The sequence below is a fragment of the Ictidomys tridecemlineatus genome, chromosome 5 (assembly GCF_052094955.1).
Source record: "Ictidomys tridecemlineatus isolate mIctTri1 chromosome 5, mIctTri1.hap1, whole genome shotgun sequence".
Lineage (NCBI taxonomy): Eukaryota > Metazoa > Chordata > Mammalia > Rodentia > Sciuridae > Ictidomys > Ictidomys tridecemlineatus.
The window spans coordinates 150,333,037-150,360,664 of NC_135481.1; the positions used below are offsets into that span (position 1 = coordinate 150,333,037).

The 27,628-nt window shown below is 37.8% G+C and overlaps 2 protein-coding genes across 3 annotated transcripts in view; both read left to right on the plus strand.

Moving 5' to 3' along the window:
• Nucleotides 1-27,628, plus strand: part of Entrep2 (endosomal transmembrane epsin interactor 2) — a 405,772-nt gene that overhangs the window by 268,398 nt on the left and 109,746 nt on the right. The gene's annotated exons all lie outside the window — the stretch shown is intronic.
• Nsmce3 (NSE3 component of SMC5/6 complex) lies at nucleotides 19,616-21,015 on the plus strand. Its single transcript, XM_005320066.5, has one exon. It carries the CDS (start codon nucleotides 19,720-19,722, stop codon nucleotides 20,605-20,607), a length of 888 nt encoding a protein of 295 aa, XP_005320123.1. The 5' UTR covers nucleotides 19,616-19,719; the 3' UTR covers nucleotides 20,608-21,015.

The window sequence follows — 27,628 nt, forward strand, 5'->3', positions numbered from 1 at the left end:
CAGCATCTGTTTTCTGTCACTGTAATGAAATACAGGGTGTGGATATTTTATGAAGAAGAGAGGTTTATTTAGCTCATAGTTCTGGAGGTTCACAGGTATGGCACCGGCAACCTCAACAGTCTGGCTCTGCTGAGGAGTTCATGGCAGATAGCATCACAATGGCAGGAGTGGGTATGAGAAGGAGTAGTCACATGGCAAGACAGAGAACCGGAGGTGGGGAGGGGCAAATCTTGCTCTTTTTATAACAACTATCTCATAAGAACTAACCAGGGTCCCTTGAGAATGTTCTAATACCTTTTGAGGAGAGTGCCCTCCATGCCCTAAACACCTCCCATGGGCACACTTCCTATAGATCCTACTGCGCTTCACTTCCAACCCATGAGCCCTTGGAGGACAAACTCAAACCATATGTAGACCATACCACCAGGTAACAAAGAACATGGTGGTATGGTCTACATATGATATCCAATGCCAGTATTAGACAGTGGATTCGAAGTGGAACAATCATGGTTTAATAATCAGCACATTTCCTCACCCAAATATGCCCAGTACACTCTTCACCTCGTTCCGCATGGGGGAGAGCCTTGTAGTGATTCTTTAAACTCCATCTCCCCCACGTAACTCTGCTTCTCCTTATTCTTAGAGTATGTCAAAATTATTTGGGACCAAGATCTTACGAAGAATTTACTTTTTTTCATTTCAAGAATCCTTATGGATAATTGTATTATAATTTATATTTACACTATCATTGTCCATTAAGATTTTAAAAGTAAGTCCAGCCATGCAATACATTTTGGTGAATAATAGGATCACATATGCAACAGCATTGGGACTGAAAGGGGCTGAAAAATTCCTAACATCTGTTTTTTTTAACTGTACCTTTCCTATGGTATGTAGGATTAGACAGACAAATCCCATTGTGTGATATCACCTATGAGATTCAGGACAGTAACATGTTGTATGTATTTGTAGCCTAGGAGCAATGGGCTTTACCATATAGCCTAGGTATGCATTAGGCTATATACCATTTAGATTTGTATAAAATTCATGTACGAGGACAGAATCTTGTTCACATGGGGACAGAATCGCCTCACAACACATTTCTTGGAGCGTAAGCACATTGGTAAGTGACACATTACTACACTACAAGACTCTCATTATTGATCACTGTACTCTATCTCTACCTCCCTTGGGTCCCTGTTTTGATTTGGTTCTTGGGCAAGACTATACAGTAGTATTTTTAGAGAGCACACATAGAGAATATGTGCTTTCTCACTCTTCATAATAATCTATTTTTCTATACTGACATAATAATAGCTGTCCTGGGTACAGAATTCTTGATCAGTTCTTTCTTCTCCCTAGCCAATAAGTGTTATTCCCTGGCCTATTCCTTTCCATGATTGCAGGTGAGAAATGTGATGTTAAAATGATTATTTCCAGAAATGACTTGTTCTTTCTGCCTAGAAGTTTATGTGATTTTTCTATTTTTGAAATTCAGAAATTTTGCCTAGATGTGTCTGCCTTTTCAGAACTCTTTCAAATCTTCAGGCTCCACTGGGTTTTTCCTTTGACATATTCCTTTGTTTATTCTCTGTCACAGTTTTGTGTTCTCCCCAGCTTCTATTATTTACATGCGATACCTCCAGCTTCTACCTCCCTGTCTTCATTTTTCATTTCTATTTTTAGTTCATTAACTTTTTGTCTTGTATTGTGTGACTCATCTTTCATTTGATCCCCCTAAAAAATAATTTGTTTTTCAGTGTGGATCATTCTCTTTTATTGTACCTCTGCTAAAATTCAAAATTAAAAAATCAAGCCTTATTCTGTCCTAGAAGCATTTTATCATGCTCTAATAATATCTCCTTATGTGTTCTCATTATGTTTTTATTATATAGTCTATTTCTGTTTCTGCCATTAGTTCTGCTCCACAGTATCCATCTGTTCTAGAATTTGTCTGACTCCTTCCTTCAAATGACTGTACTTCTTAGATGGCATGTGTGTGTTTGCTTAGTCCAATCATTCTGTTGGGTGTAGAGTTTCCCATTGGGAAACTCATTTGGGCCCAGCTAGGGGTCTTGATAGCTGTAATCCCTCTCAGGCCATGGTGGATTGAGAGGAAGAGTTGGGGACAAATAGGTGGGATTGCTTTACCACTGCTGGGCTGGGGCAATTGGACTGGCAAACTACATCATCTAGTTTTAGATATGGGAGAGGAGTGGGACAGTGTCTGTTTTCAGAATCAAATACAGCTGAATTGTCTTCGGTCCTGACTTACAGTTTCTCTTTCAAGGAGGATAGCTATGCCCTCCTAGCCCTCCAAGAACTGACACTTCAGTTGGGCCAGACAAGAGCCCTCTCTGCTGCAGGGGAGCTACCCATGTCAGGGGGTTAACCCCACTCTGGCCTGGGCAGCTGTTCTTCACTCTGGGCTCTGCCAGACAGACAGCCTCTCTCCATAAGGCCTGACCTCTGGCCCTCAGATTCTTTCTGGACTCTGTTTCCTGATTTCAGCTCCCTGGCATGGGCTACGGGGGTCAACAGTTGGCTACCCATTGGACATACCCCTATTCGGACAGCATTAATGAACACAGGAGGCCACTGGTTTTCTTGGGGCTTTCCAAGCACAGCTGTGTCCTAGCCATCATCATATTGAGACCAGGAAACAAGGCCTGATTTGAGGTGCTACATGAATCTAGGCAACATGGACAGTTGTATTACTGAAAGCTTTCAGAGCCTCAGGTTTTAACTTCCTGTCATGTCCTCCCAAGCAAACAGGGGACCAAGGTTGTAGCATAGAGTGAGATCTTAGGAGACAATTACAGGCAAGTGACAAGGCAAGACCTCAATGCCAGCCCATCTGGTGGGTGGAGAAGCAGTGACTTGTTGGAGTGAAGGAACCAGCTGAAGAGTGGTTGGGAGCTTGGGCTGACCCCTGTGTTCAGCATGCAGTGGGAAAAGAACTCCTTATAGGTGAACCACGGCTGAGGACAAACATCATTCAAGCTAGGATGACACCCATGAAATATAAGGGCACATCTTCATGACTTCCAAACAAACCTGTCTTTCTAACCTACAGACTTGAGCTATCTGGGCAAACCATAGACTCCCCCGCTTTTCCAGACCCCAGGTAACATCTAGATGTACTTTTGTCATGGAGTTGGAAGCCAACTACCAACCTGAAGCCTTGCACCACTTCCTTAACAGCAGCATTTCACACTCACATTCAAATTGGCACACAGCCCAGTGACTGGGCTTCATGGCTTCAGCAGGTAAGGTGTGTGAACAACCAGGAGATAGGTCCCTCCCATTGGGACTGCCCAGTCTACAGTTGCCAACTGGGAAGTTTTGGGGGTTGCTCTTGGTTGCAAATGAAATAAAATCCACCTCACAAAAGTTTAAAGAACAAAGGAGGTTATCATGTCAAATGGTAAATGCAAAGGGTGGCTGCTGCAGTTGGTTCAGGAGCCCGGCAAAGTCTAGCTTTCCACTCTGCCAGCTTCAATGTGTTCATGTGTTGGCTTAGCTCTTTGCATTCATGAGCCGATTGCCAAGCCAATTGCCACTGCTTGAGGCAGTACATGCAGGTACAAAATGTTCAGTAGAAGTTCTTTCTTTCTTTTTTCCCAATGAACCTCTTTTTAAGAGCAAGTAAACACTTTTCAGATGTCTTCAAATATATCCCTCACAACTCATTGACTAGAGTGGGATCACATGTTCACTCCTAAATCAGTCACTCTGTTATTTAACTTCCATTTAATGGGCTGTATAATTTATTTATAAACTTAGAAAATGTTCTTTAGTGAGACTTGCCAAGGAAAAATATGGATGAATATTAGTATTAAATGGCAATGAGTTGGGCTGAATTTCTGTAAAGTTGCATCTAATAATCACACTAGGCACAAAGAATTAAGTGTAATAGATGTATCCACATTAATTAAGCACTACATGAAATTTCCCAGTACATACCTCTTAAATGTCCAGAATAAGAACCAAATTCAATTAGGTAATTTGCTTAGAGGTAAATGTGAGAGAAAGAAAGAAAATACCTGCACTAACAGTATGAACCCCTTGGATAATTATAAACAACTGAGTTGCTTAAGAAAATTTCATTGGCACATTTTTAATGATTGGTTGGATCCAAGGAAGCAGTTAATTAGTTAATGTTTGCTTTTCCTACATCATCTCTCTCAAGCTTATCGGATTAATAAAATCTTTAAAATAAAAATTGTAAAAGCCATGCTTCTTAAAAAAAAAATAAATAAATAAAGATACCCTGGCGTATCCAGCCAGATTAAGAAATGGTGTTGCCAGCCCAAGAGAGAGGAAACCTCCAGGAGAGCAGGCTCCCTCCCTTTGCATGCATTTCGGGTTGCCCTTCCCACACTGGCTGCTGAAGCACAGCTACAGCCAAGCCAGTATAGACACAGCCAAGCAGCAGGTTCCTTCTGCTTTCTTTCTTCCCAGACAAATGTGACTCACCTGTGCAGGGCTTTTTCCTGTCTTAGCCAAGGTGCTGTTAGGTGTTTGTCAGTTACCATATTTAGATCTAACTGGTTCCTGTTTTTTCCTGATATCACAGGGTCCATTCTGTCTTACCTATTTTCTGCCTCTTCCTTCTCCAGTTCCTTCTTTGTACTTCCTTTCGTCCAATTGAGATTAAAGTTGTTTACTCCCTGAAATGCCATTCTTTTCTTATTTTCTCTGTTCAAGGCTTTTGACAGCTCCACACAGCAGTCAAAATATTTCATGCAACCACAGGAAAGGAGTTGGAGAGAAAACTGAAGTTTCCATTAATTTTGGAATTCTGGGCATTTATTACAAAGCAGCAGTTATGTTGCTAGACTTTCTAAACAAGGGGTTGGTCAAATTCTCTACTTAATGAGAAGGCCATGCATGATTCATTCATTTTTAGGGAATTAGAGATAGGTCTTTTAATCCTTTAATAGAAGTAAACATGGCAGATTCAATTTTTTTTAAAACAGAGGTATTGTAAGATCATATACACACATGTCTCAGGGTTTTCACTGTGAACTGCAGATTTATCAAAATAAAAAATGTGAAAATATGGTTCTGAACAAGCTTTACTCATTTAAACAGTTTTTATACAAGAAAAGCAATGATCACATTGCTGCAACACATTTACTTTTTGTCCAGATGAGCAAGAGACAGTTCAGGCAAGAGATATAGGACAGAGTGCCTAACTTTCTTGTCCCTTCAGGTGAAAAGATATTTATATCAATTCTAATGTTCATGTAAAGTTTTCAAAAATAGCTTTGTGGAGCAGTATTATATTTGTCCACTTTAATTTTAAAAAATGACTGTTGTTGCTAGTATTACAATTTTGCAAGAAGATTATCTTTTTCTACCAGATGAGCAACTTCAGAAGGTATATGGGGAAATCCGGTCAGTCAGCTGAGTACACTGAACCCTGTGGTCAGTGGAGTGACATCTCTCTCCTCAATCATTCTGAGTTTTTATTAAGTTTCATCATCATGATGTATTTCTTATAAAACCTCACTGTTCTCAGCTGTCATATTTAGCAAACTGTGAGAATTTGATTTAATAAGAGGAAGACCTAAAAGAGGTGATGTATTGTCAGCTTTCCATCACTGACAAAATACCTGAGATGATAACAACTTAAAGGAGAAAGGCTTTACTTTGGGTTCAAAGGTCTCGGTCCACCATTGCTTGGCCACATTCCCTGTGGGCCTGTGGCAAGGCAGCACATCAAGGTGGGGGTATTTGCTAGAGGAAACTGCGCACCTCATGGTGATCAGGAAGCCAAGAGAGAGACACGAAGGGGTAAGGTTCCCACTGTCCCTTTCAAGGGCACACTCTCAGTGATCTAACGTCCCTCCTGCTAGGTGCCACCTCTAAAGGTTTCCACCACTTCCAAGAGCACCACAGACTGAGATGAAGCCTTTACCACATGGGCCTTTAGGGACATTCAAGATCTGAACCACAGCCTACGGTTTTAAGTGAGACCATGTGAAAGTTTAGATCCAAAGAGCAACAGGTGTGGACATAATATTGCATTTGACATCTTTTTTATTGGTTCTTTTTAGTTATACATGACAGTAGAATCCATTTTGATATAATTATACAAGCATGGAATATATATTTTTCTAGTTAGGATTCCATTCTTGTGGGTGCACATGATGGTGGGATTCACTGTGATGTTTTCATATATGTACACAGAAAAATTATGTCAGATTCATTCCACTGTCTTTCCTTTTCCTATCTCCCCTTCCTTCCCTTTTTCCCCATTGTCTAAACTACTGAACTTCTATTCTCCCTGCCCCCATTATTGAGTTTTAGCTTCCACATATCAGAGAAAACATTTGCCTTTGGCTTTTGGGGACTGGCTTATTTCACTTAGCATGATAGTGTCTACATCCACCCATTTACTGGCAAATGTCATGAATTCATTCTTCTTTATGGCTAAGTAATACTTCATCTGTATATACACCACACTTTCTTTATCCATTCATCCGTTGAAAGGCACCTAAATTGGTTACATAGCTTAGCTATTGTGAATTGAGCTACTATAAATATTGATGTGGCTGCATCACTGTAGTATGCTAGTTTTAAATCCTGTGGACATATTCAGAAGAGTGAGATAACTGAGTCAAATGGTGGCTCTGTTCCTAGATGATGATGATGGTGATGATGATTTTATGTGGTGCTGAGGATTGAACCCAGGGCCTCATGCATTCGAGGCAAGTGCTCCACCACTGAGCTACAACCCCATCCCCACATTCCTAGATTCCTAAAGGAATCTCCATACTGCTTTTCAGATGGTTGCACCAATTTGCAGTCCCCACCAGCAATGTAGGTGTGTGCCTTTTTCTCTACATCCTTGCCAACATTTGTTGTTACTTGTATTCTTGATAATTGCCATTCTGACTGGGTGTTTGACATTTTAATTCATTGTGTGTTTTTAGCTGTTTAGTTTCATTTTGTTTTTAATTAGAGTAGATCTTGCCTTCAGTACTGTGTGGGGAATTTGAAAACTTGCCCCAAAACAAGGGTAAAGAATTGAGTTTAAAACAACACAGATTATAAATGTATCTATACTTATTTTCACAGATGTTAATTTGTTTTGAATTTTTTTGGGGGTAGGGGGTACTGGAGGTTGAACTCAAGGGCATTCAACCACTGAGCCACATCCCCAGCCCTATTTTGTATTTTATTTGGAGACAGGGTCTCACTGATCACTGAGTTGCTTAGTACCTTGCCATTGCTGAGGCTGGCGTTGAACTTTCGCGACCCTCCAGTCTCAGCCTCCCTAGCTGCTGGGATTACAGATGTGCACCAGGGTGTCCAGTTTACTTTGAACTTTTGTGATTATCTTGGATTGGTTTAGGGCTGGGGTTGTTTATACAGCCTCTAAAGCCTCCCTTTGTGCATGACTCTCACAGGAAGCCAGGAGGCACTAGGAACAACCAGAGCCCCATTTCCTCCAGGTTATTTCATCATCAATACTGAAGTTTGATGACCCCAGTGTAGTCTTGAATGAAGGCCCTGTTTGTTCTAGAGGTCACAAAGTTATACAGAGTTATGTGACCAGATTAGGAAATTCATCATATTACCACCAGATGTTCTAAGAAACTCAGGATGTTCCAGCTTGCTGCCATATAGGAAATAATGGACCAGGCAGTTCTTTGAGAAATGTTAACTGTGAGAATGGACTTTCTGTTTTCCTTCCAACATGCATGGATGATTTTTAAAATTTTTAACTCTTTCATAGAATAATTGTATTTTCCATTTGAAAGAGGTTGCCTCCCCCAACCCTGCATTTCCGCAGGAATCGGGGCTAGAGTCCAGGCCAATTGGAAGCTGTCTCCCAGGAAGGACCCAGAGGAAGTTGGTGGCAGAGTAGGGATGAAACTGCTTTCCTTTAGTCTTCCCCTTAACTGTCTTAAGTACAGATAAGCTTGCTTCCTGATGCTGACAGAAATCATTATTTTCACAGAGGACTTGACTCTGTTGCAGTTTGGTTTAACTTTATAATAATTCTTTTTCTGTGGCTGTTGATCCAGAAAGTCTGTATCCATTCGATGGTTCTCACTGCTGGTTTATGAGTCTGTCTTTCCTGTTTCATCTCATTATACTTATTAGAGATTTTCAGCTTGACCTTTTGCAAGTTTTTTTTTAAACATTTTTATTTAACTATTTAACATATCATAAAGTACACCTGTTTAAAGTATAAAAGTTAATGTTCTTTCAGCATATTTACTATTATGGAACCATCATCATCTAATTTTTATGATATTTTCATCACCCCAAAGAGAAATCTCATACCCATTAGTTGACTCTCCCCATTTCTCACCTCCCTACCAGCCCTGCATCATTAATCTTTCTGCCTTTATGTATTTGACTCTTCTGGACATTTCATTTAATAAGTGTTATATAATACATTGTCTTTTTTAAGTAGCTTCTTTCATTTAGTACAATATTTTTCAGGTCCATCCAATTGTAGTATGTATCAATACTTCAGCTTTATTTTTTTTCTTTTTGGTTCTAGGGATTAGACTCAGGGACACCCCACCACTGAACCAATCCCCAGTCCTTTTATTTTTTGAGATGGAGTCCTTGCTAAATTGCACAGGCTGGCCTCCAACTTGAGATCCTCCTGCCTCAGCCTCCCAAGTTGCTGGAATTACAGGCCTGCACCACTGTGCTTCACAGTACTTCATTTTTTATAGCTAGAAAATTATTATATTTTGGAGACATATCTCTTTAAACTATTTTCTCACTTTTAAAATTTGAGATTTGTTTTATTCACTTGTAGGAGTTATTTATATATTCTTATCACATAGATACATGACTTGAAAATGTTTTCTCTCAGAATGTGTCCTTTCATTTTCCTGAGAGTGTCCTCTGACACACAATACTTTTCAGTTTTAATGAAATACAACTTATAAGTTTTTTGGTCTTGAATCTGAGACCCTTGCTCAACCCAAGGTCATGAGAATTTATTCCTATATTGTGTTGTAAAAGGGATAGTGGTAACTCCCACATTTAGGCTTATGATTCATATTGGATTGATTTTGTGTATAGTGGCAATTTGGGGTCCAAATTCATTTTTGATGCCAGTTCCATTTGTTGTTTTCCTATTGAGTTGTCTTAACCCCTCCTGAAAATTGGTTTGTTGTAGATGTGGAAGATTGATTATAGTTATTTCTGGAGTACCAGTTCTATTCCATGTCTCTGTATGTGTATTAGTTTGCTATGGCTACCATAGGAGACTACCACAGATTGGGTGGCTTACCCAACATAAATCTTTCTCATGGTTCTGGAGGCCATAAGTCCAAGAATAAGGTTTGGTCTCTATTAAGGCTTCTCTCCTGAGTTTGCAAAATGGCTAGCTTCTCACCATGTCTCACCATGTGACTTTTTCTCTGTGCAAGCACATTACCAATGCCTCTCCCTCTTTTAAGTACGCTAGTCCTATTGGATTAGAGGCCCACCCTAAAGGTCTCATTTTAACTTAATGTATTAAAAGATATTACCTCCAAATATAGTTACAACCTGAGGTACTAGGAATTGGAACTTAAACATGTGCCCTTTGTAGAAGACACAGTTCATATTATAATAATATGTGCCAGTGCTGTTCTGCCTTGATTACCTTAGTGGCATAGTACTAAAGTTTTGAAATCAGGAACGTGAATCCTCAAATTTTGTTCTTTCTCAGGATTATTTTGAATTATTCTGAAGGTTATTCTGAATCCCTCCATTTCCATATGAATCTTAGAATCAGCTTGTCAGTTTCTGAAAAAAAAATCAACTTTTTGTTGATAAGGTTTTGATAGGGATTGTCTTGAATCTATAGATTAACTTGGTTAGTTAGTATTGACATCTTAATAATATTGTCTTGTGACTCATGAACACAGGATATTTTCCATTTATTTACATCTTCTTAAACTTCTTTCATTGTTTTGCACTTTTTATGGTAGAAGTTTTTCACTTATTTTAAAAACTTTATCCCTAAGTCTTTTATCATTTCAATGCTATCATTTGTGGAGCTATTTTCTTAATTTCATTTTCAGATTATTCATTGCAAGGGCAGAGAAAAAAAATTTTTTGTACCTATATCTTGTATCCTACAATCTTGTTGAACTTATCATTCTAATATTGTTTAGGGAATTCCTTGGGATTTTCCACATGCAAGATAATGTCATCTACAAACAGATAGTTTTACTTCTTCCTTCCTAATCTGGGTGCCTTTAATTTCATTTTCTTGCCTAATTGCCCTGGTTGGAACCTCCAGTACAATGCTGAATAAAAGAGGTAAGGTGGGTATCCTTTTCTTGCTTCTTAGCATAAGAGCATTCAGAGTTTCATCCTTAAGTATGATGTTACTTATAGATTTTTATAGATGGCCTTTATTACATTGTGTAAGTTTCTATCTAGTTTTCTGTGTTTTTAGCATGAAAGCCTGTTTGGATTTTGTCAAATGCTTTTATTGCATCCATTGAAACCATCATGAGGTTTTTCTCCTTTATTCCTCTTAATATAGCGTATCATATTAATTGACATTTCTGATACTAACCCAACTTTGTATGTCAGGAGTAAATCCCATGTGGTCATGGTGTATAATTTTTTAATGTAGTACAAGAATTTGTTTGCTAGCATTTTAATAGGGATTCTTTTTCTATATATATATTTGAGGATCTGTGTTTTTCTTTGCTTGTGATATCTTTGACTCCAGTACTAAGATAATGCTGGACTCATAGAAGAAGTTAGGAATTGGTCCCTCCTTCAATATCTGGAAAATGTGGAACAGGGTTAAACTTAATTCTTTAAATGTTTGGTGAAGCCATCTGGACCGGAATTCTTCTTTGTGGGAAGTTGTGAAGTTACTAATTCAATCTGTTTTAAAGTTACTAGTTCAATCTGTTTCATTGTTGTAGGTCTATTCACATTGTGTTTTAAAATAAATTGCATTCATCTGTGTCTTTCTAGTAACTTCCCCATGCTTCTAATTTATCTTGTTTTTGACTTAATTGTTCACTGCTCATAACATTCCCCTATAATATTTCTCTAGAAGTAATGTCCCTTTTTTCTGGCTTTATTATTTATTTGTTCTCTCTTTCTTGATCAGCAGAACCAAAAGTTTTTCAGTGTCATTGCTTCTCCTTCAAGTTCTTGGACCATCTTTTATATTTTAATTTTTCTTATTCACCTGTGCAAGGCTTTGTACTCCTTCCTTTGCTTTACAGGACATGTTTTTGAGAGTCACTGGAAAAGTATTAAATTGCAAGTGCTGAGAAGCTCAGCAGTTTCTGGTAAAGAAAAATTTGTTTTTACGGGCTACAGTGAATCAAAGGGCACCTTATTTACATGTCTTCAAAGTATCATGAAATGATCTCTTAGAGTCCGGGGACTCATAAGTAGAAAACTGCTACCTCTCCTAACCTCAAAGCCCAGCAGCTTTTGACTTGCTAGTTAGTTTACTCCTCAGTAATTGGTCAACACTCTGGGACTTAGCCTCAGAAAAGAGATAGATGTGGGCTCTCAGGAGAGACACAGACTTCTACCAGCTCAGACCTCAAAAGGTACCAGGCAATCCTAGCTCTTCCTAAGCCTTGGGACAGGGCTTGCCTTCTCATTAAGCACCCAAGCTCTCACTTTTTACATCTCAGGGTAAAGCCCTGTGCTAGTCTCCTCCTCTGCAGATGTTGGAGAGCCCATAATCTCTGATTACACTCCAGCCCTGAAAGCATGCTTGCTCTCCTTGTTTGTCCAAAGGAGGGAGCCAGGAAGGGGACAGGATCCAAGACAGGGGACCTGTGTAAATTCATCATATCTCAGGATTCCTGAAATCACATATAGTTCTTTATGATTATTGTATACCTCAGGACTACCAGCTGTGCATACATTGGATCTTCTTGTCTGCCTTAAATATTTTTATTATTTTTCGATTCACATATTTGTTCATATTTATGAGGTACAATGTGGTATTTTGATTCATCCCTTGAATGTTTTTCTCTTAATTATTTTCATTTATTTTTCCTTTCTATTTCAGAGTGTTCAGTTTTCTCAATACCTATTTGCATTGTCCCCTTCTGGATATTAGCTTTGTCGATTCTCTTTCATGACCTTGCCTTGTGAGTACAGTTCTATTTTAGGCTAAAGTGTAGCCTAAAATAATGAGGTTTCTGTCATCTTGCATAAACAGTAGAAAAATTCTTTGGGATGAATTTGAACAACACAGATACCCTGGAGTAGCAGATGCCTTAAAATACAGTCATAAACTGTGTAACAATATTTCATTCAATGATGGACTACATACATGACAGTGGCCCCTAAGATCATATTGCCTAATGACATCAGAGCCATCTTAATTTGTGTAAATACACTCTATGATGTTTGCCCAATGGTGAAATTACCTAACAATGCATTTCTTAGAACATATACCCATCATTAATCCATCTATGAATATATATTCCAAGTGGTCTGTAACTACTTCCCTCAGAGGGAAATCACCACCTTACCTCATATCTACATTCTGTATTGAAAACCACAGTCCCTCATGGCTTGTCTCTTTCTATGTACTGCCTGCAGCTGAAATTAAAAGCAAATTCCTCAACCACAGAATACTGTGAAAAAACAACAATATCAAATTGTATTCAATTCACCTTTTGTGACATTCAAAAATCCTTATTGGTGGTATTAAACTTTTCAAGCTCCATTCCTGTGAAACAATGTGTCATTTCCAGGTATTCAGTTTCTTGTGAATAGTGGGTTTAGCTATTGACTTAGCTAGAATTTGTTCAGTTGGAAGTAACAGGAACCAACTCAAAGAAGATTATGTAAAAGCTGATGCTCCAGTAACTCAGAATCTCCAAGAGTCTAACCTTGAACTCAGGATCTAGGGATTCAGGTGGCAGCATTAGAACTGTTTTAGTTTTTTTTTTTTTTTTGCTGCTATACTAAAAGACCTGACAAGAACAATTTTAGAGGAGGAAAAGTCTGGGGGCTCACGGTTTCAGAGTGTTGCTGAAAGCTTGGTCCTTTTTCTCAATGTCAATCCAAGAATGAGGACGTGGTTTTGAGAAAAAGGAAAAAGAAGTTTTATTGCTTTACCAGCAAAGAAGAAACACTGGACCCTGTCCCAAAGGCTGTGATTCTGCTCATCTGTAGGAAGGAAAGGGGCTTTTGAAGAGGTGACTCAAAGGCTACACTCCATGTGTTCTCTGTTGGAAATGGAATTCACTTGTTAATTTGGGAGATAGTCCTTTTTGAGATCCTCTGGTGCAATCCCCAAAATCTGGATTATTTGATTCCAATGCGGCCTGAGTGCTCAAGGACAAATAACTCTGCCTAGGATGGAGATTAGGGAGGAGCAGGGAAACAGGAAGAGAAAGAAACAAGTCCATTTGAAAAATAAGTTGCAGTGGCAGAGCAGCAAGGGTTTTATTCAAAGCATAAAGTGAACCACTGTTACAAGAGGTCTCAGTCCAAAAGGGCCAACTTGATTGCCCTGTGCCCAAGGTGTGACAGTGTTACAGAGTGCACAAGAATTACAGATCATCATGCTTATACAGCCAAATTGAAAGGGAAAAAGGTCCTTTAATGAGCAAGCCACACAAGTGACTGGGAGCAGGCTAGCCCCTCAAAGAACTCCCAGCACTTGAATTTTGGAAGTACAGAGTTTATAAAGGCAAAAACCACAGGAAGAATTGAGCCAGATGTAAGTCAGAAAGACCTTGTTGAGATAGATATTTTGATTACATGAGAGAATTGTTTTGATTATACATTTCAGAGTCATTTTTATTATACATCAGGACCATCGTCAGGGCTGAGGGGAAGGTCCTATGGTACTGTCAACATAGATACAGCTGTCAGGAGGCTGAAAGAAAACATTTTAAACAAGCATAAAATGGAGTCAGGTCAGAACAAATGGCGTTTACTTTGGTTCTTTTACATTTCAGCAGAACCTCATGTAGAAAGAGTGTGGTGGAGGAAAGCAGCTGGGGACATAGTACCAGGAAGCAGAGAAGAGAGAGCTCTGTTCAACAAGGACAAAATACAAACCCCAAAAGCATGTCCACAGTGACCCAACCTCCTCCAGCCACACCCTACATACCCACAGTTACCACCCAATTAATCTATATCAGTGTATTAATGCACTGATTATGTTAAAGTGCTCATAACCCAATCATTTCACCTTTACACTTTCTTGCATTGTCTCACACATGAGCTTTTCAGAAACACCTTATATCTAAACCAGAACAAACTATTTCTCCATCTCTTAGAGCTCTTGTGAAGCAGCTTCACCATGAGATGGATTATCCCAAAGCAACAGTACAAATGGCTAGGCTTTTGTTACCCTGCAACTTGTTAGCTCAGTAGAAAGAGAATCTATATGAGCTCCCAGGAGGGATGCAGATTGGCCTTCCCAGTCAGTTACCAAAGTCTTCTGCAGTTGTAAAGAGGCAATTCCTAAAGGGAAGGGATGCAAAACAGGGAGGGGCAGGGACCAAGAAAACAAAAGCAAATCTTATTGGCTACTATAGAGACCTTGTATAGGCCTTAATGATTTTCATAAAGGCCTGGGTAACTGGATGATTTGCATTTCTTACAAAGTGTCTAAAGATCTGGGCCAAATGGCTGCAGTGCTTGGAAAGCACTCCCTCTTCTAGCAATCCAGGAAAGCCATGCTACTGTTTGATTACAAAGTGTTTGTTTAGGAGGGACAAAATGTTATTATGAAGACTACCATGTGGTCTAAGTGGGAATATCTTTGTTAAGAATAGGTGGACCCTTTTGTTGCAGTGAGGGGTCAGAATGAGTGGACCCCAGGAATTTTATTTCACCATTAAAAATCTGGATTGTGGGCTGGGGATGTGGCTCAAGCAGTAGCTCACTCGCCTGGCATGCGTGCGGCCCGGGTTCGATCCTCAGCACCACATACAAACAAAGATGTTGTGTCCACCGAAATTATTATTTATTTAATATTATTTAATATTAAAATTCTCTCTTTCTCTCCCTCTCTCTCACTCTCTCTTTAAAAAAAAAAATCTGGATTGTTTTCCCTCTATCTACCCAAATAGTATTTGCCACTGAAGTCTTTGCACACATGCTGTGCATTGTCCCCTTTTCATCCACTGGAAAAGGTGGGGAAGCTGCACACAAATGCTGGCTGCATGCTTTGATCATTGCCTTTCTTCTCCCAAAAGTCCTCACCTGCTTTCAGCACTGTATTGCTATCAGAAAATTTAAAATGTTGCTGTGGATCTACAAGAAATACTAATGAATGAAGAGAAGAATCTAGTAGATAATAAAGATGATTAGAGCTTCTAGGCAGGCATTTGCTACCAAGGAGATGAAATAAAGCATTTAATTACTTAGAGACATTTAAAGAGCAATTGGTCTTAGGCATTTCCCTGCTCAATGCATTTGAAATCTTAGCTAGCTTAGATTTTACCTCAAAGAATTTCAATTTTTTCTCTTTTAGGTCTGTCAATAACAGCAAGGAGGTCATTAGCATAAAGTATTTGAAAATTTCTTTTCTTTTTAAACCATTTGTCTTTGTTACTTCACTCCTTATATATAAAGTCACAAATACTATATTCCAAATCACGTAGAATTTATCGAAAATTTGAATTGCATAACTTTTATGGTATTATGTCACCATGAAGTTAAACTTCAGTGAGGATATAATTTTATCCCCAAGCAAAGAAATAAAAATTGAATTTTATTTTAAAAAGTAAATGACTCTAATATTTCCTTGACATATAGCTCCAGAACTTTCCCTGATTTTGATATGTGCATGTGTTTTATTGCAGTGAACATCTTTTTACTAAGGGGTAGCAGAATATGCCTCCCAAAATATGCCACTTTGGCATAAAGATTACTTTGAGCTAAAGGCACTTGAAAAACAGCAGATGCACGAAGGGCATTCTAGTCTCCTCTTTTCTTCCTGGGAATAGGAGATTAAAAACTCCCATGTGCAAAATGCCTTTCCGGTACCAGCAGAAAAGAAACATTATTCCATGGGGAGCCTTAGCCAAGAGAATTCTGTACAAACAAACCTTGTTAAAATAATTATCTTCCCTTAGATTCCCCATATAATTTACTCCTTTTCCACAACTACTTCTCTTTGTTCAAATATAAAAGAATTTAGGTTTTTCTACTTCTCTATGTCATCATTTCCTTATAAGAGCTCCAATGACATGTAGTACTTAAATATGTACATTTTTGCCAGGTGCGGTGGCACATGTCTGTAATCCCAGTGGCTCAGGAGGCTGAGATTGGAGGATCTCGAGTTCAAAGCCAGCCTCAGCATGCAGTGAGACCCTGTATCTAAATAAAATACAAAAACAGGGCTGGGGATGTGGCTCAGTGGCTGTGTGCTCCCTAGTACCAACAAAACAAAACAAAACAAAGTACTCTTTTTCTCCTGTTAATCTGTCTCATACCAATTTAATTCTCAGGTCTAGCTGGCACTCTTAAGAGGATAAAGTTTTGCTTCCCGTATACCACATACAACTTTGTGTAGCACTCGTATATTTTCCTTAACATAAAGTCCCTAGAAAGAAAAAAAAAATATTATCAACTATTCTGCCAGGTGCTAAGTACTTGACAAACCTATCTCAATCTTCTGAAGCCAGGATTAGTGGTCTCATTTTATTGATCTGGAAACCAAAACTTGGGGTGTTGGTAACTTTCCCAGTGTCAGAACAGGTCTCTAATCTAGAGCCATTTGATTCCAAAGCTTTTACTTCTTCAAGAACACCGTTGTCTATGTTCTCTTTGCCTGTTTCTCCACTTGTTAGAAGAGAAATTCAATAAACACACATGCCTCCATGAGTTGTTCGGGGGAGTAAATGAAGCAGTATCTGAAGACCAATTGAAAGAAGATCTGAACCATAGTTACCTTTGTAAAACCATTAGCCATTGTAATTTATACATTCTATTATTAATGTTATTACCACCCCAATTTCTACCCAAATATGCATGGCTTTCAGTGTTAATCTGAAGTAGAATGTGGGTTTGGGTGACTTCCCCACGCATTATCTAAATTTCAATCTAATGCTATCCACCTTTGTAAAATCATTAGCTGTTATTATTTGTATTTATTGCCACAATTTCTACCCAAAATATTCAGGTCTCCCAGAGTGAGGTGGAATGTGGTTTTAGGTGTCTTCCCATGTATTATATAAACTTCATTTTATCATTTTTGCCTGTGTTTTTCTCACCCTCACTCTTCTGGACAGTAGACAGGTGTTTTCAGACTGAAAACTGTTATCTTTTCTCACCTATTTTGAGTAATGACAATCTGTTATCTGAGCAAGGGTGCCACTGACAGCCCTTTTGACTTACAGTCACAGGGTAGCCTAACCAATTGAACTACTTAATAGTTTAAGTGAATACCTTAACAAGAAAGCATTGAAATACCAGACTAATTATTGACAACAGCTCTTATCTTATTTTTAATTTCTCTCCTGTTCCTTGGTTGCTGAAATTATTTGACTCAAGTTACAAACGGACTGGTCTGGAAGTAGCTTTTGCAGAATTAGATTGCAGGAGGCTTAGTTGAACTTAAGTACAAATTGTAATTTTAAAGGAAACTGAAGCAGACAAATTCTTACTGTAAAATAAAATGAATGCTACTATGTTATATTTTTATTAGTAGGCCTCTGACTTAGTTTGTTTCATGTTGTTATAAAAGAATACCACACAGTGAGAAACTTAGAAACAATGAAATCTTATTTGGCTCATGGTTTCAGAGGCTGGGAGGTCCAAGGTTCTAGGGCAACATCTAGTGAGGACCTCTTGCTGTGTCATAACATGGTGGAATGTATCACATGACTGAAAGAGTACACTTGCAAGACAACTGAACTTGCTTTAATAACAGACTTGCTCTGGAAATAACTAACCCATTCCAGAGATGACATGCATTCATGAGGACAGAGTCTTCATCATCTAATCACATATCAGGCCCAATTATCCAACACTGTTAAACTGGGATTAAATTTCCAACATTTGAATTTTGGAGACACATTCAAATGACAGCAGCCCCTGACATTAAGATTGACATTTGAGAACATAATGTTGTATCTTGTGTGGAAGAGAAAGTTATTATTCATAGTTTACTAGATTTTAGCATGTTTGCATCACAACATGGAATATGATTTCACATTTACTACTGCAGTTCCAGTACCATTATCAGACTGCATTTTCATATTGAATTACAAAAATTTTATGCTACTTACATTTAATGAAATTTTAATAAGGTTGTGTTTTGATGTTATTATTCAAATAATGTGTTTTGAATTGCTTTCCTTTGAATATATTTGCATTAAAGAGGAAATCAATTTGATTTAGTTCTTTGAACAGTTTACCCAGGTTCTGGGTAGCTTTAAAAAGACAAAGAGGGAAATTCAGTTTCTTCTTTGCAAGTCAGTAAATAGAGAAGCACATTTACTAAGATCAGTAGAAGTAATGGCAGCAGATTGCTGATGGTTCGAGTTAATGAAATGACTCTTCTGCTATTAGAGTTGCACAATTAAAAATATACAAACTGCACACACCATAGATTGTAAGGGATTATACCTCTGTTCTTCTCTTTTCTTTTCGAGCCCTAAGGCTAATATATTAAGAATTAACAAATTTAGGGGGCTCAGCGGTAGAGTGCTCGCCCAGAGCGTGTGAGGCCCTGGGTTCGATCCTCAGCACCACATATAAAGAAAGAAAGAAAGGTATTATGTCAATTATAACTAAAAAATTAAAAAAGAAATCTAGGAACTTCACATTATTGGAATTCTTGACCATGAATGCCCCAAATTAAATGGTAATCTCTTGAGAGAGCACATTTCTCTGCTTGTAACATTCCACTTGGCCATTTCTGTTAAAATTGTGGTTGTGGGTCTACACTTTTTTTTTTTTTAAAGATATACTCATTAAAAAAATAAATAAATAAAACTACTCATTTAACCAAGTTAGTTATTGGCAAAAGTGGATCCTGCTTTTGTGGATGGGTTTCTCCTGGCAGTCTAGCTAATGAAGTGTAACACCGAAAATATAAATAAAGAAACTGGGAAGAAATATTGCTTTTGAGGAAAGCCTGCCTTATAGACCTGAAAGGAAGGTAGAAGTAATTCTATTATCAGGAAGGTGTAAATTTGAGCAAGGAAAGGTAGAGAAACTACGAGTCCTTTGGGTCTTTTATGTGCGCATTTAATATAGGAATAAATACTTTTACTTGACTTCCAGGCTCACCTTCGTCTTTACCTTATTTTTCTCCAAAATTTATTATTTTGAGTTTCCTCCGTTTACAAACATACCCGAGTTTAGAACTCAGTACGGCCATAAAACATACCAAAGTATGTGTGGCCTAAAAGTTGGTCGCACCCTTGCCTGCGAGTTTGGGTTCTTGCTTTCTATTTGAATGACTTGAAAAACACAGCACACAATAATACCGAAGTGGTAGCTTGGACCTAGGGACCGCAGAAGCCTCCCCTCTCCGCATGCGCAGTAGCCATGCAGACACCTCTAAGCCCCAGCAGACACCCGCGCCCTCTCCCTGGCATGACGCTCTGGCTCCACCGACGCTGCGCGCGCCTTCTGAGGCCCCGCCCAGGCCGCCCAGGCCGCGCAGGCGCGCCTCGTTCGGACCCACAATTCCTGCCTCTTCCGCCGGTTACGGCGAGCGTTCTTCTGTCCGCTGGAGTCTGAGCTGGCGCCGGGCTCCGGTTGCTGGGTGACATGTTGCAAAAGCCAAGGAGTCGGGGTCGCTTTAGTTCCCCGGCGGAGAAAGACAGGGATTCGGGCCGCGGCGGAGACGTCCGGGCCCACCGAGGCGGCGTCTCGGAGGAGACCCCGAGCACTTCCCGCGGCCCGGCGGGCTCTCAAGAGACCCAAGGCTCTTCCTCGCAGGGCGCTCGCCGGTCCCAGGCCGCCCCCACTGTGGGGCCTCGGACCCAGAAGCAACTGGAGCTGAAGGTGGCGGAGCTGGTGCAGTTCTTGCTGATTAAGGACCAGAAGAAGATTCCTATCAAGCGGACCGACATACTGAAGCATGTCATCGGGGACTACAAGGACATCTTCCCGGACCTCCTCAAACTGGCTGCGGAGCGCCTCCAGTACGTCTTCGGGTACAAGCTAGTGGAACTTGAGCCCAAGAGTAACACCTACATCCTGATCAACACCCTGGAGCCAGTGGAGGAGGATGCCGAGGTGAGAGGCGACCAGGGCACTCCCACTACGGGCCTACTGATGATTGTTCTAGGGCTCATCTTTATGAAGGGCAACACAATCAAGGAGACCGAGGTCTGGGACTTTCTGCGTCGGTTGGGGGTGTACCCCACTAAGAAGCATTTAATCTTTGGGGATCCAAAGAAACTCATTACCGAGGACTTTGTGCGACAACGTTACTTGGAGTACCGACGCATACCCCACACGGATCCGGTAGACTACGAATTCCAGTGGGGCCCGCGAACCAACCTGGAAACCAGCAAGATGAAAGTTCTTAAGTTTGTGGCCAAAGTTCATAATCAAGACCCCAAGGACTGGCCAGCGCAGTACTGTGAGGCTTTGGCAGATGAGGAGAATAGAGCTAGACCTGAGCCTAGTGGTCCAACCCCATCCTCTTGAAATCAGGGATGGATTCAGAGAGACTCCCAGGACAAGGGTCTGTGACCCTAAGGCACAATACTTAAAGAATAAGGGAAGGGGGTTTGGAAGGAGGATGTTTCTGCAACGCTTGAATGTATGTAGCTTTAGGATGTGTTGCAAAGGTTTGTTCCTTTAGTGTTAGTACAGTTCCCAATTTTCATTTAAAACACAGAATCATTTTTGTTTGTTTTAATGTCATTTTTTTGGTGTGAAAAGTTTGCTAACTTTGTAAAACTTTTGGGAAACTGTACTGTGTTCTAAAACAGATATTTAAGAAGAAAGAACACAAGTAAATTGTTTTGATTCCCCCCCCACAAGGAGTTATTATCTGGTTTCTGAACTACCCTAGTTTGTAAGGAAAAATAAAAGCCTTTATAAAATTACAAAGATGTAATTGCCTATATCCTTATTACTTTAACCCAAGTGTTTTTATATTTATGTTTTTCATATATATATATATATGCATTATGCATGGTTCCAAGCAATGTACATAATGTATTTTCTGTGAATAACAATTTTTTTATATTCTTAATTATTACTTAACTCTGTTGCTGACCTTGATTTCATTGTTTTCTTCTTTTTTTTTTTTTTTGCTACCATCATTGTTTTAATAAATATTGTGATTTTGAGCAGTTAACCATTATGTATTTTTAAAAGCCCATGTCTTGAGGAGATTTTATGACTCAAAACCAGCATCTTTAAAAGAGTTTGCTACATATTATTGAAGTAAATAGTGTTCTGTAGAAGTTGTTGTTGTTGTTGTTGTGTGTGTGTGTGTGTGTGTGTTGGATTGTGATGTAAAATAATTTCTCATTGAGTCTCCCAAAAGTTCATAAAACAGTGGCTTGGTGGTTAACCGTGCCTGCTTTGGGAATTGGACTGCCTGGGTCCACCACTGTGAATTTAGGTAGGTTTTTTAGCTTGTAGACAGACCTTTTTTAACCTATAAAGTGGGCTTCTGATTTACATGTTCTGTATGCCAATGTGGTTAGTAGGTAAGGAAGTTTACATGAAGTTTCAGGCAAAGTTTCTAGTGTGGAGGATTATAGTTGTTACTTCTTAATTAAAACAAACAAACAAACATGATTTTTATTTTCCTGGGTCTGGAGCTGCTATTACTGGCTTAAAATTATGGTTGTATTCTTCTACTCGGATTCCAATGAATGGTTTTATGGGAAAGATGTAACCTGAAATATGGTGGATTCAGCCCATGTAAAACAGAAAGAGCAAGAAATTTAGAGGAAAATCTCTGCTGGGCTTTGAGAAAGCGTTGCATTATAGTACAATTAATTGATGGATCTTCAGGTCACCTGACAAACTGAATGATGGCTCCTACTAACTTGTTAGCATGGTGGTTCGGGTAGAATTTAAGCTCTCAATTTCAATTTCTTTCTCTATAAAATGGGAAAAATAATTATACTGTAGTTATATCAGTTAAATGAGCCAAAAGAGAGTTAATAATCTCATTGTATTTTTCCATAACAGCCAAATGGTGTTTATATACAAAGATTCAATACATATTTTATTCAGTGAGCGAATAAGTATAATTGTTTTGAGGGAAGTTTCTGCAGATTAACCATTAAATGAAGTAAATGCTTTCACTTAAGAAAACAAACAAAAATAGGTAAACATTTTTTTACCTAAACATTGTTACTTATGCCGCCGTGCTGACAAATGTCATCTACAAGAATCTATGGTGGATATGAGATTGGTTTGAAGAAATATGAGAGATTACTGGGGTTTATTTCATTCTGTAGAAATTAGATTTACATTTATTTCATTCATAAACTACAGTTGGTCCTTGAAGACATTTCTTCCTGGTCTGCATTTTATTTCAGTATGTAAATGACCTGCCTACTGTTCTCCTTACCTCACCAGCTATGACCTCCTTGTGTGCTCTGCTACTCAAGTTTTTGTGTGGCAAAAATTACCATTCACCAGCACCCACTGACAGTTTTATCTGAGGCAGTGAATGCTGGGTAATGATAACTATATCACAGTTTCCTCATGTAGATTTTAACAGTTTTATACTCAACCTGTTATTTTGTTTCAGATTACAAAATACAAACATTAGAGACAAGATCAGGCACTTATTTCTTTTTTATCTCACCCTTTCCACAGATAACAAGTCTGGATATCATGCCATTGTATGGTTTTATAATTTTACTGTATATGTAAAAAAAAAATAGTTTTGTGGGTTTTTACAGTTTATATAAGAAACATTGTAACCTTTCACAACTTGCTCTTTCCATGCACCATTATGTTTTATCAGTTTAGCCATGTAGCTACACGTTATCATGATTCATTTTATCTGTTCTTTTATGGGGGGAAAATAATAGTTTATCTTTTCCCTAATGTTAATAAGACTGTTAGGTTCTTTCCTGTTTTTTACTATTTGCAGACACTGTAGAGTGCTTCCTTAGGCCAGAAATAAGTAAAGCAATCAAGGTCATTGCCAAATGTCTTTTAAGCTCCAGCATTTTATGTAGCATTTTCCTTCTTTTGTTGCCAATCACCACCATCCTGAAACCTTTATGATACTTGGCCAGTTTAGCCATTCTGGTGGGTATGTAATGATACTTGATTGTGGCATTAATTTGAACCTCTTGCTTAATTAATGATGTGAGACATCTTTTGCTCTCATTGACCATCAGGTTTCATTATCTGTTCAATATTTTTCTATTTTTAATGATTTATTCTTCACAAGTTCTGCATATTAATTCATGTACCCTATTGCAAATGCCATCTACATTTCTAGTTGTTTTTTTTTTTCTTTGTCATACAGATGGTTTGACTTCAAATTATTTTAAGGGCAGTATTTTTAATAGAGTGCTTTGAAAACTTCTCCCTAATCCTAGTAATTATAAAGATTTTTAAAAATATTTTTCTAATCCTAATTACTTTTTTCCAAGTGTGCAAAGTTTTGATTTCCACCTGTTTTTAATCTGTTCTTATGTGAGGTATAGATGTAAATATTTTTCCTGTATGGATAGACTAGCACCAGGTTTTCAGCATTTACCCTTTTCATATTCACTTGTAACATTGTCTCATTTATATAGAAATGCTCCAAATATAAATAAATCTATGGTCATAGCTGAATAAGTTTGGTATCTTCTTGTTCATACCTTGTTATTATAATTTTATAGCATTTATAATGTTAATTTCTAATTTTAATACTGATTTTTTTTAAGAGAGAGTGAGAGAGAGAGGGGGACAGAGAGAGAGAATTTTAACATTTATTTATTTTTTCTTAGTTCTTGGCGGACACAACATCTTTGATTGTATGTGGTGCTGAGGATCGAACCTGGGCCGCACGCATGCTAGGCGAGCGCGGTACCGCTTGAGCCATATCCCCAGCCCAATTCTGATTTTTTTAACGTTGCTTTTATGTTGGTTGGAATCACTGTATGTTGTCAAAGCGGTGACAGCAGACCTCACATATATTGCTTTTTCTTATTTCTGATTTTGAAAGGACTAATTTTTAAAGTTTTTCCAATGTGATACTTGCTATTAGGTTTTTTCCTATAATTACCTTTAACTGGGTTACTTAATTTCCTTTCTATTTCTAGCTTAGAGATATCTAGAAAAATTTATGAATGACTTAAAACTTATCATATACTCATTCACTAATATGATTAAGATTTTTTTATTTACTCAAGTAGGTTTTTCTAATTTCTAACTATTGTATTCCTGTCACAAATACTTAATGTTGATAATGAATTGTTTTAAATTTTTTTTCTGACTAAAATTTGATAGTTTTTGTATCTTTTGACATAAAGGGGATTTGACTGAAATGCTTCTACATTTTTATTATTGGGTTTTGAGTTTATGCCAAGTTCTTTAGAAATAATCTCAAACTTAACGAAAAATTGCAGACACAAATTTGAGTTCATTTAATTGTTTCTTTCTGTCTTCAAACAGTTCCTTTAGTGTTTGCTTGACATTCATAATCTTGGCAATTGAAGTATATGGGCCTGTTTTGTTGTTTTGTAGAAATCCCTCAGCTGGAATTTGCTGTGTCTTTATCATCAAATTTGAGTTTTATATTTTGGCAGGAATATCACAGAAGCAATGGTATGTTACCTATTGGAAGACACAAAATTTCAAGTTGTCCTTGTTATTTTGTAATTGTTCACTTTGGTTAAGGGGATTTTTCTGCCATACTTCTCTACTGTGAAATTTTAATCTTCCCTTTTATAATAAAAAAATAACCTGCATGGAGATACTTTGAAATTCTGTAAATATTGGAGTCTTCATCAAAATTTTGTTTACCTATTTTGTCCATATGGACCCATATGTTATTTTTCTTTTGTTTTCATTATATATATACACACATACTCAAATGGCCCTGATTTGGCTAGGGAGAACTCCTTAAGCTGACTTATCTTAAACATACCCCTTTAGACTTGAAGGACTTTCTTACATTCTCGCAGAAAAAAATCATGCATTCCCTGTCCCAGATTGGGAGTTATCCATTTACTTCTCTCAGAAATTTTATTCCTTTTGATAGAGAATGGAATTTAGAAACAAGTTGGCTAGGTTTGTTCATACCCATTGAAAGTATTTTGCCCAGCCCTCTAGGTCACAGAGTAAGGGGAGACCCTTCCATCTATCATCTGTGAAAACAGAAAACTGATGTTCTATCCAACACTACAGTGGAAATACTGTACTGTATTTCCCTTTCCATGTTTGTAGATGTCTTCAAAAGTAAGAAACTCAGTTCCTATTTTCTTTAGCATATTTACCTGTTTATCAACTCCCTATAAATAACTAATCTGCTATCCTAGCTGTCACATCCTCCCACATATGGATGTCCTCTTCTGGGACTGTTATGTTCCCCAGGACTGCCTGTTTGCAGGACCCTCTTTATAAGGCTGGGACAACCCTCAGGACATGCATTTTCTCCACTGTAAATAGAAACGTTTTGGTATCATAACTGCATTGGGAAATTCCTTTAGCCATATTGTGTGAGGATTAAATATTTTGGAAAGTTTGGAAGAAAGCTACCTGTTTGCACAGGCTGTGGTCCTGGTGCTTCTTTATATGTAGATTTTTAAAATACTGGTTAGATATCATTAATAATATCTTTAACTTTTCTACTCTTCTAATTAGTTTTGGTCACTTGTATTTTTAGAACGTGTTTGCATTATTTTCTGATTTATTAGCCTAAAGTATTTCTTAGTATTTTCCTTTGATGTAGAAATAATTCTATCACATATTTACTCATAAACATTCTCAGTATTATTTTTTGCATTATCAGAATTATTTTGCCTTCTATTGTTTTAATAGATCCAATCTTGTACAAGTTTGATTTATTTTATGTATAATCAAGAAAACTTTTTTGTTATTGATTTGTATTGCTTTCCTTTTTGATTTATTTTTTATTTTCTTTTTTCTTTTTTCTACTTGACATAAAATTGGTTCTTTTTCTTGACTAGAGATATAATGCATTGATTTTCACTTTCTAATTCATTTTAGGCAATTTATTTCCTTCTATTTGCAATTTTACTCATATTACATAAGATCTAACATGGAGTTTTGTTGTTATATTAATTCTAAATATTTTCTGTTATCTGGTTTGATTTATATTAGATCCATACTTGGACAGGTGATTTAATTTTTTTTCAACTACTTGAATATTGAAGAACTCTTTGTTGTTTTGGCATTTGAATTTATTAAATTGCTTTGAGTGAGATAAAATGGTCCAAGTAAATAAATTTTTTAAAAATGTGATATGATCTTTGATCTAATATTTAGTCAATTTTTTATATGTTCCAAGTGTTCTTTTAAAAAGTGGATATGTATTTTCAGTATTTCCATTTATGTCCAGTACCTAAGCCTTGTTGTGTTGTTTAAATATTAGATATTAAATTTAGATATTAGATATTAAATATTTAATATTATATTTTCCTGGTTAATAAATCAATTTTTGAAGAATGGTAAAAATCTCTCATGATTTTGTAAAATTCTTATGTTAGTTTTTCCTTTATATATTTTCAAGTTTTATTTATAGAGAAAAAACAGATCTAACACTGTCAGATGTTCCTGGAGACTTGCTTCTTTTAGACTCTATTTTTACCTAGTAATGCTTTTTGTCTTAAATTAGTATATCAACATATCTTCTCCAGCCTTCTTCTATTGTTCTTTGGGGGCTGGAGCTCAGTGCACTTGCTTACCATTGTAGTTTGATTCTCAGCACCACATATAAATAAAGATCAGCAACTAAAAAATTAAAAAAATTAAAAATATGTATCCTAATATGTCTTTACAGCTCATTTAAATTTTTAATAAGTAATGTATTAGATTTTAATTGGTAATATATTATTGCAACAGAGAAAAAAAATCCAGCATGAACTGAACTTAATTCTGGTTCATAGAGTTGATTGGCATTTTGAAGAAAGAATCAGGGAGTAGGAAGAGGATGAACAGGTGAAGTGGGCTGCACAGTAGTCAAGAAGTGAGTAATTAGAAAAAGCAGGGAACCTGGTGCACATGAAACCCATGTGTGGTTGTTAACTGGTGCTTATAGTTAGGCTGCTGCCCTCGTAGAGAGGCTGGAAGATGGTGGATCTTTAGGTGTTGGCTGGAACAAACTATAACCAGGCAAGCTTGAGTTTATTCAGAAAGGCACTTTAAGCGGGGGTGGTCCCATCCTACAGATGTGGCCTTGATCCTCTAGAAACATTTTTTTTTTTGTACAGTCAATTGATTTTAAAAAAAAAAATCTTTTTACATACAACACAAGGATGTACCCTGACATAATCACAGAAGCATAGAGCACAACCTGCTCTAATTTAGGGCCCAGCACTCTCCCTCTCTCCCCACACCACCTGCTCCCCTCCCACATTTTTATAGGTCAAGGTTGAGGCCTAATTGAGAAGAGGGCTCAGGGGAGGCTGACAGAAATTGATCAAAGAGGGACTCTTTGGTACATTGTTATACATAATTGTTTCCCATAGCTTTCTTAGGCTATGTTAATTTCTCTTCATGTTTTTCTGTT

What these genes read in the sequence shown, in the direction of transcription:
- Nsmce3 (XM_005320066.5), top strand. Translation starts at nt 19,720, where the DNA reads ATGTTGCAAAAGCCAAGGAGTCGGGGTCGCTTTAGTTCCCCGGCGGAG.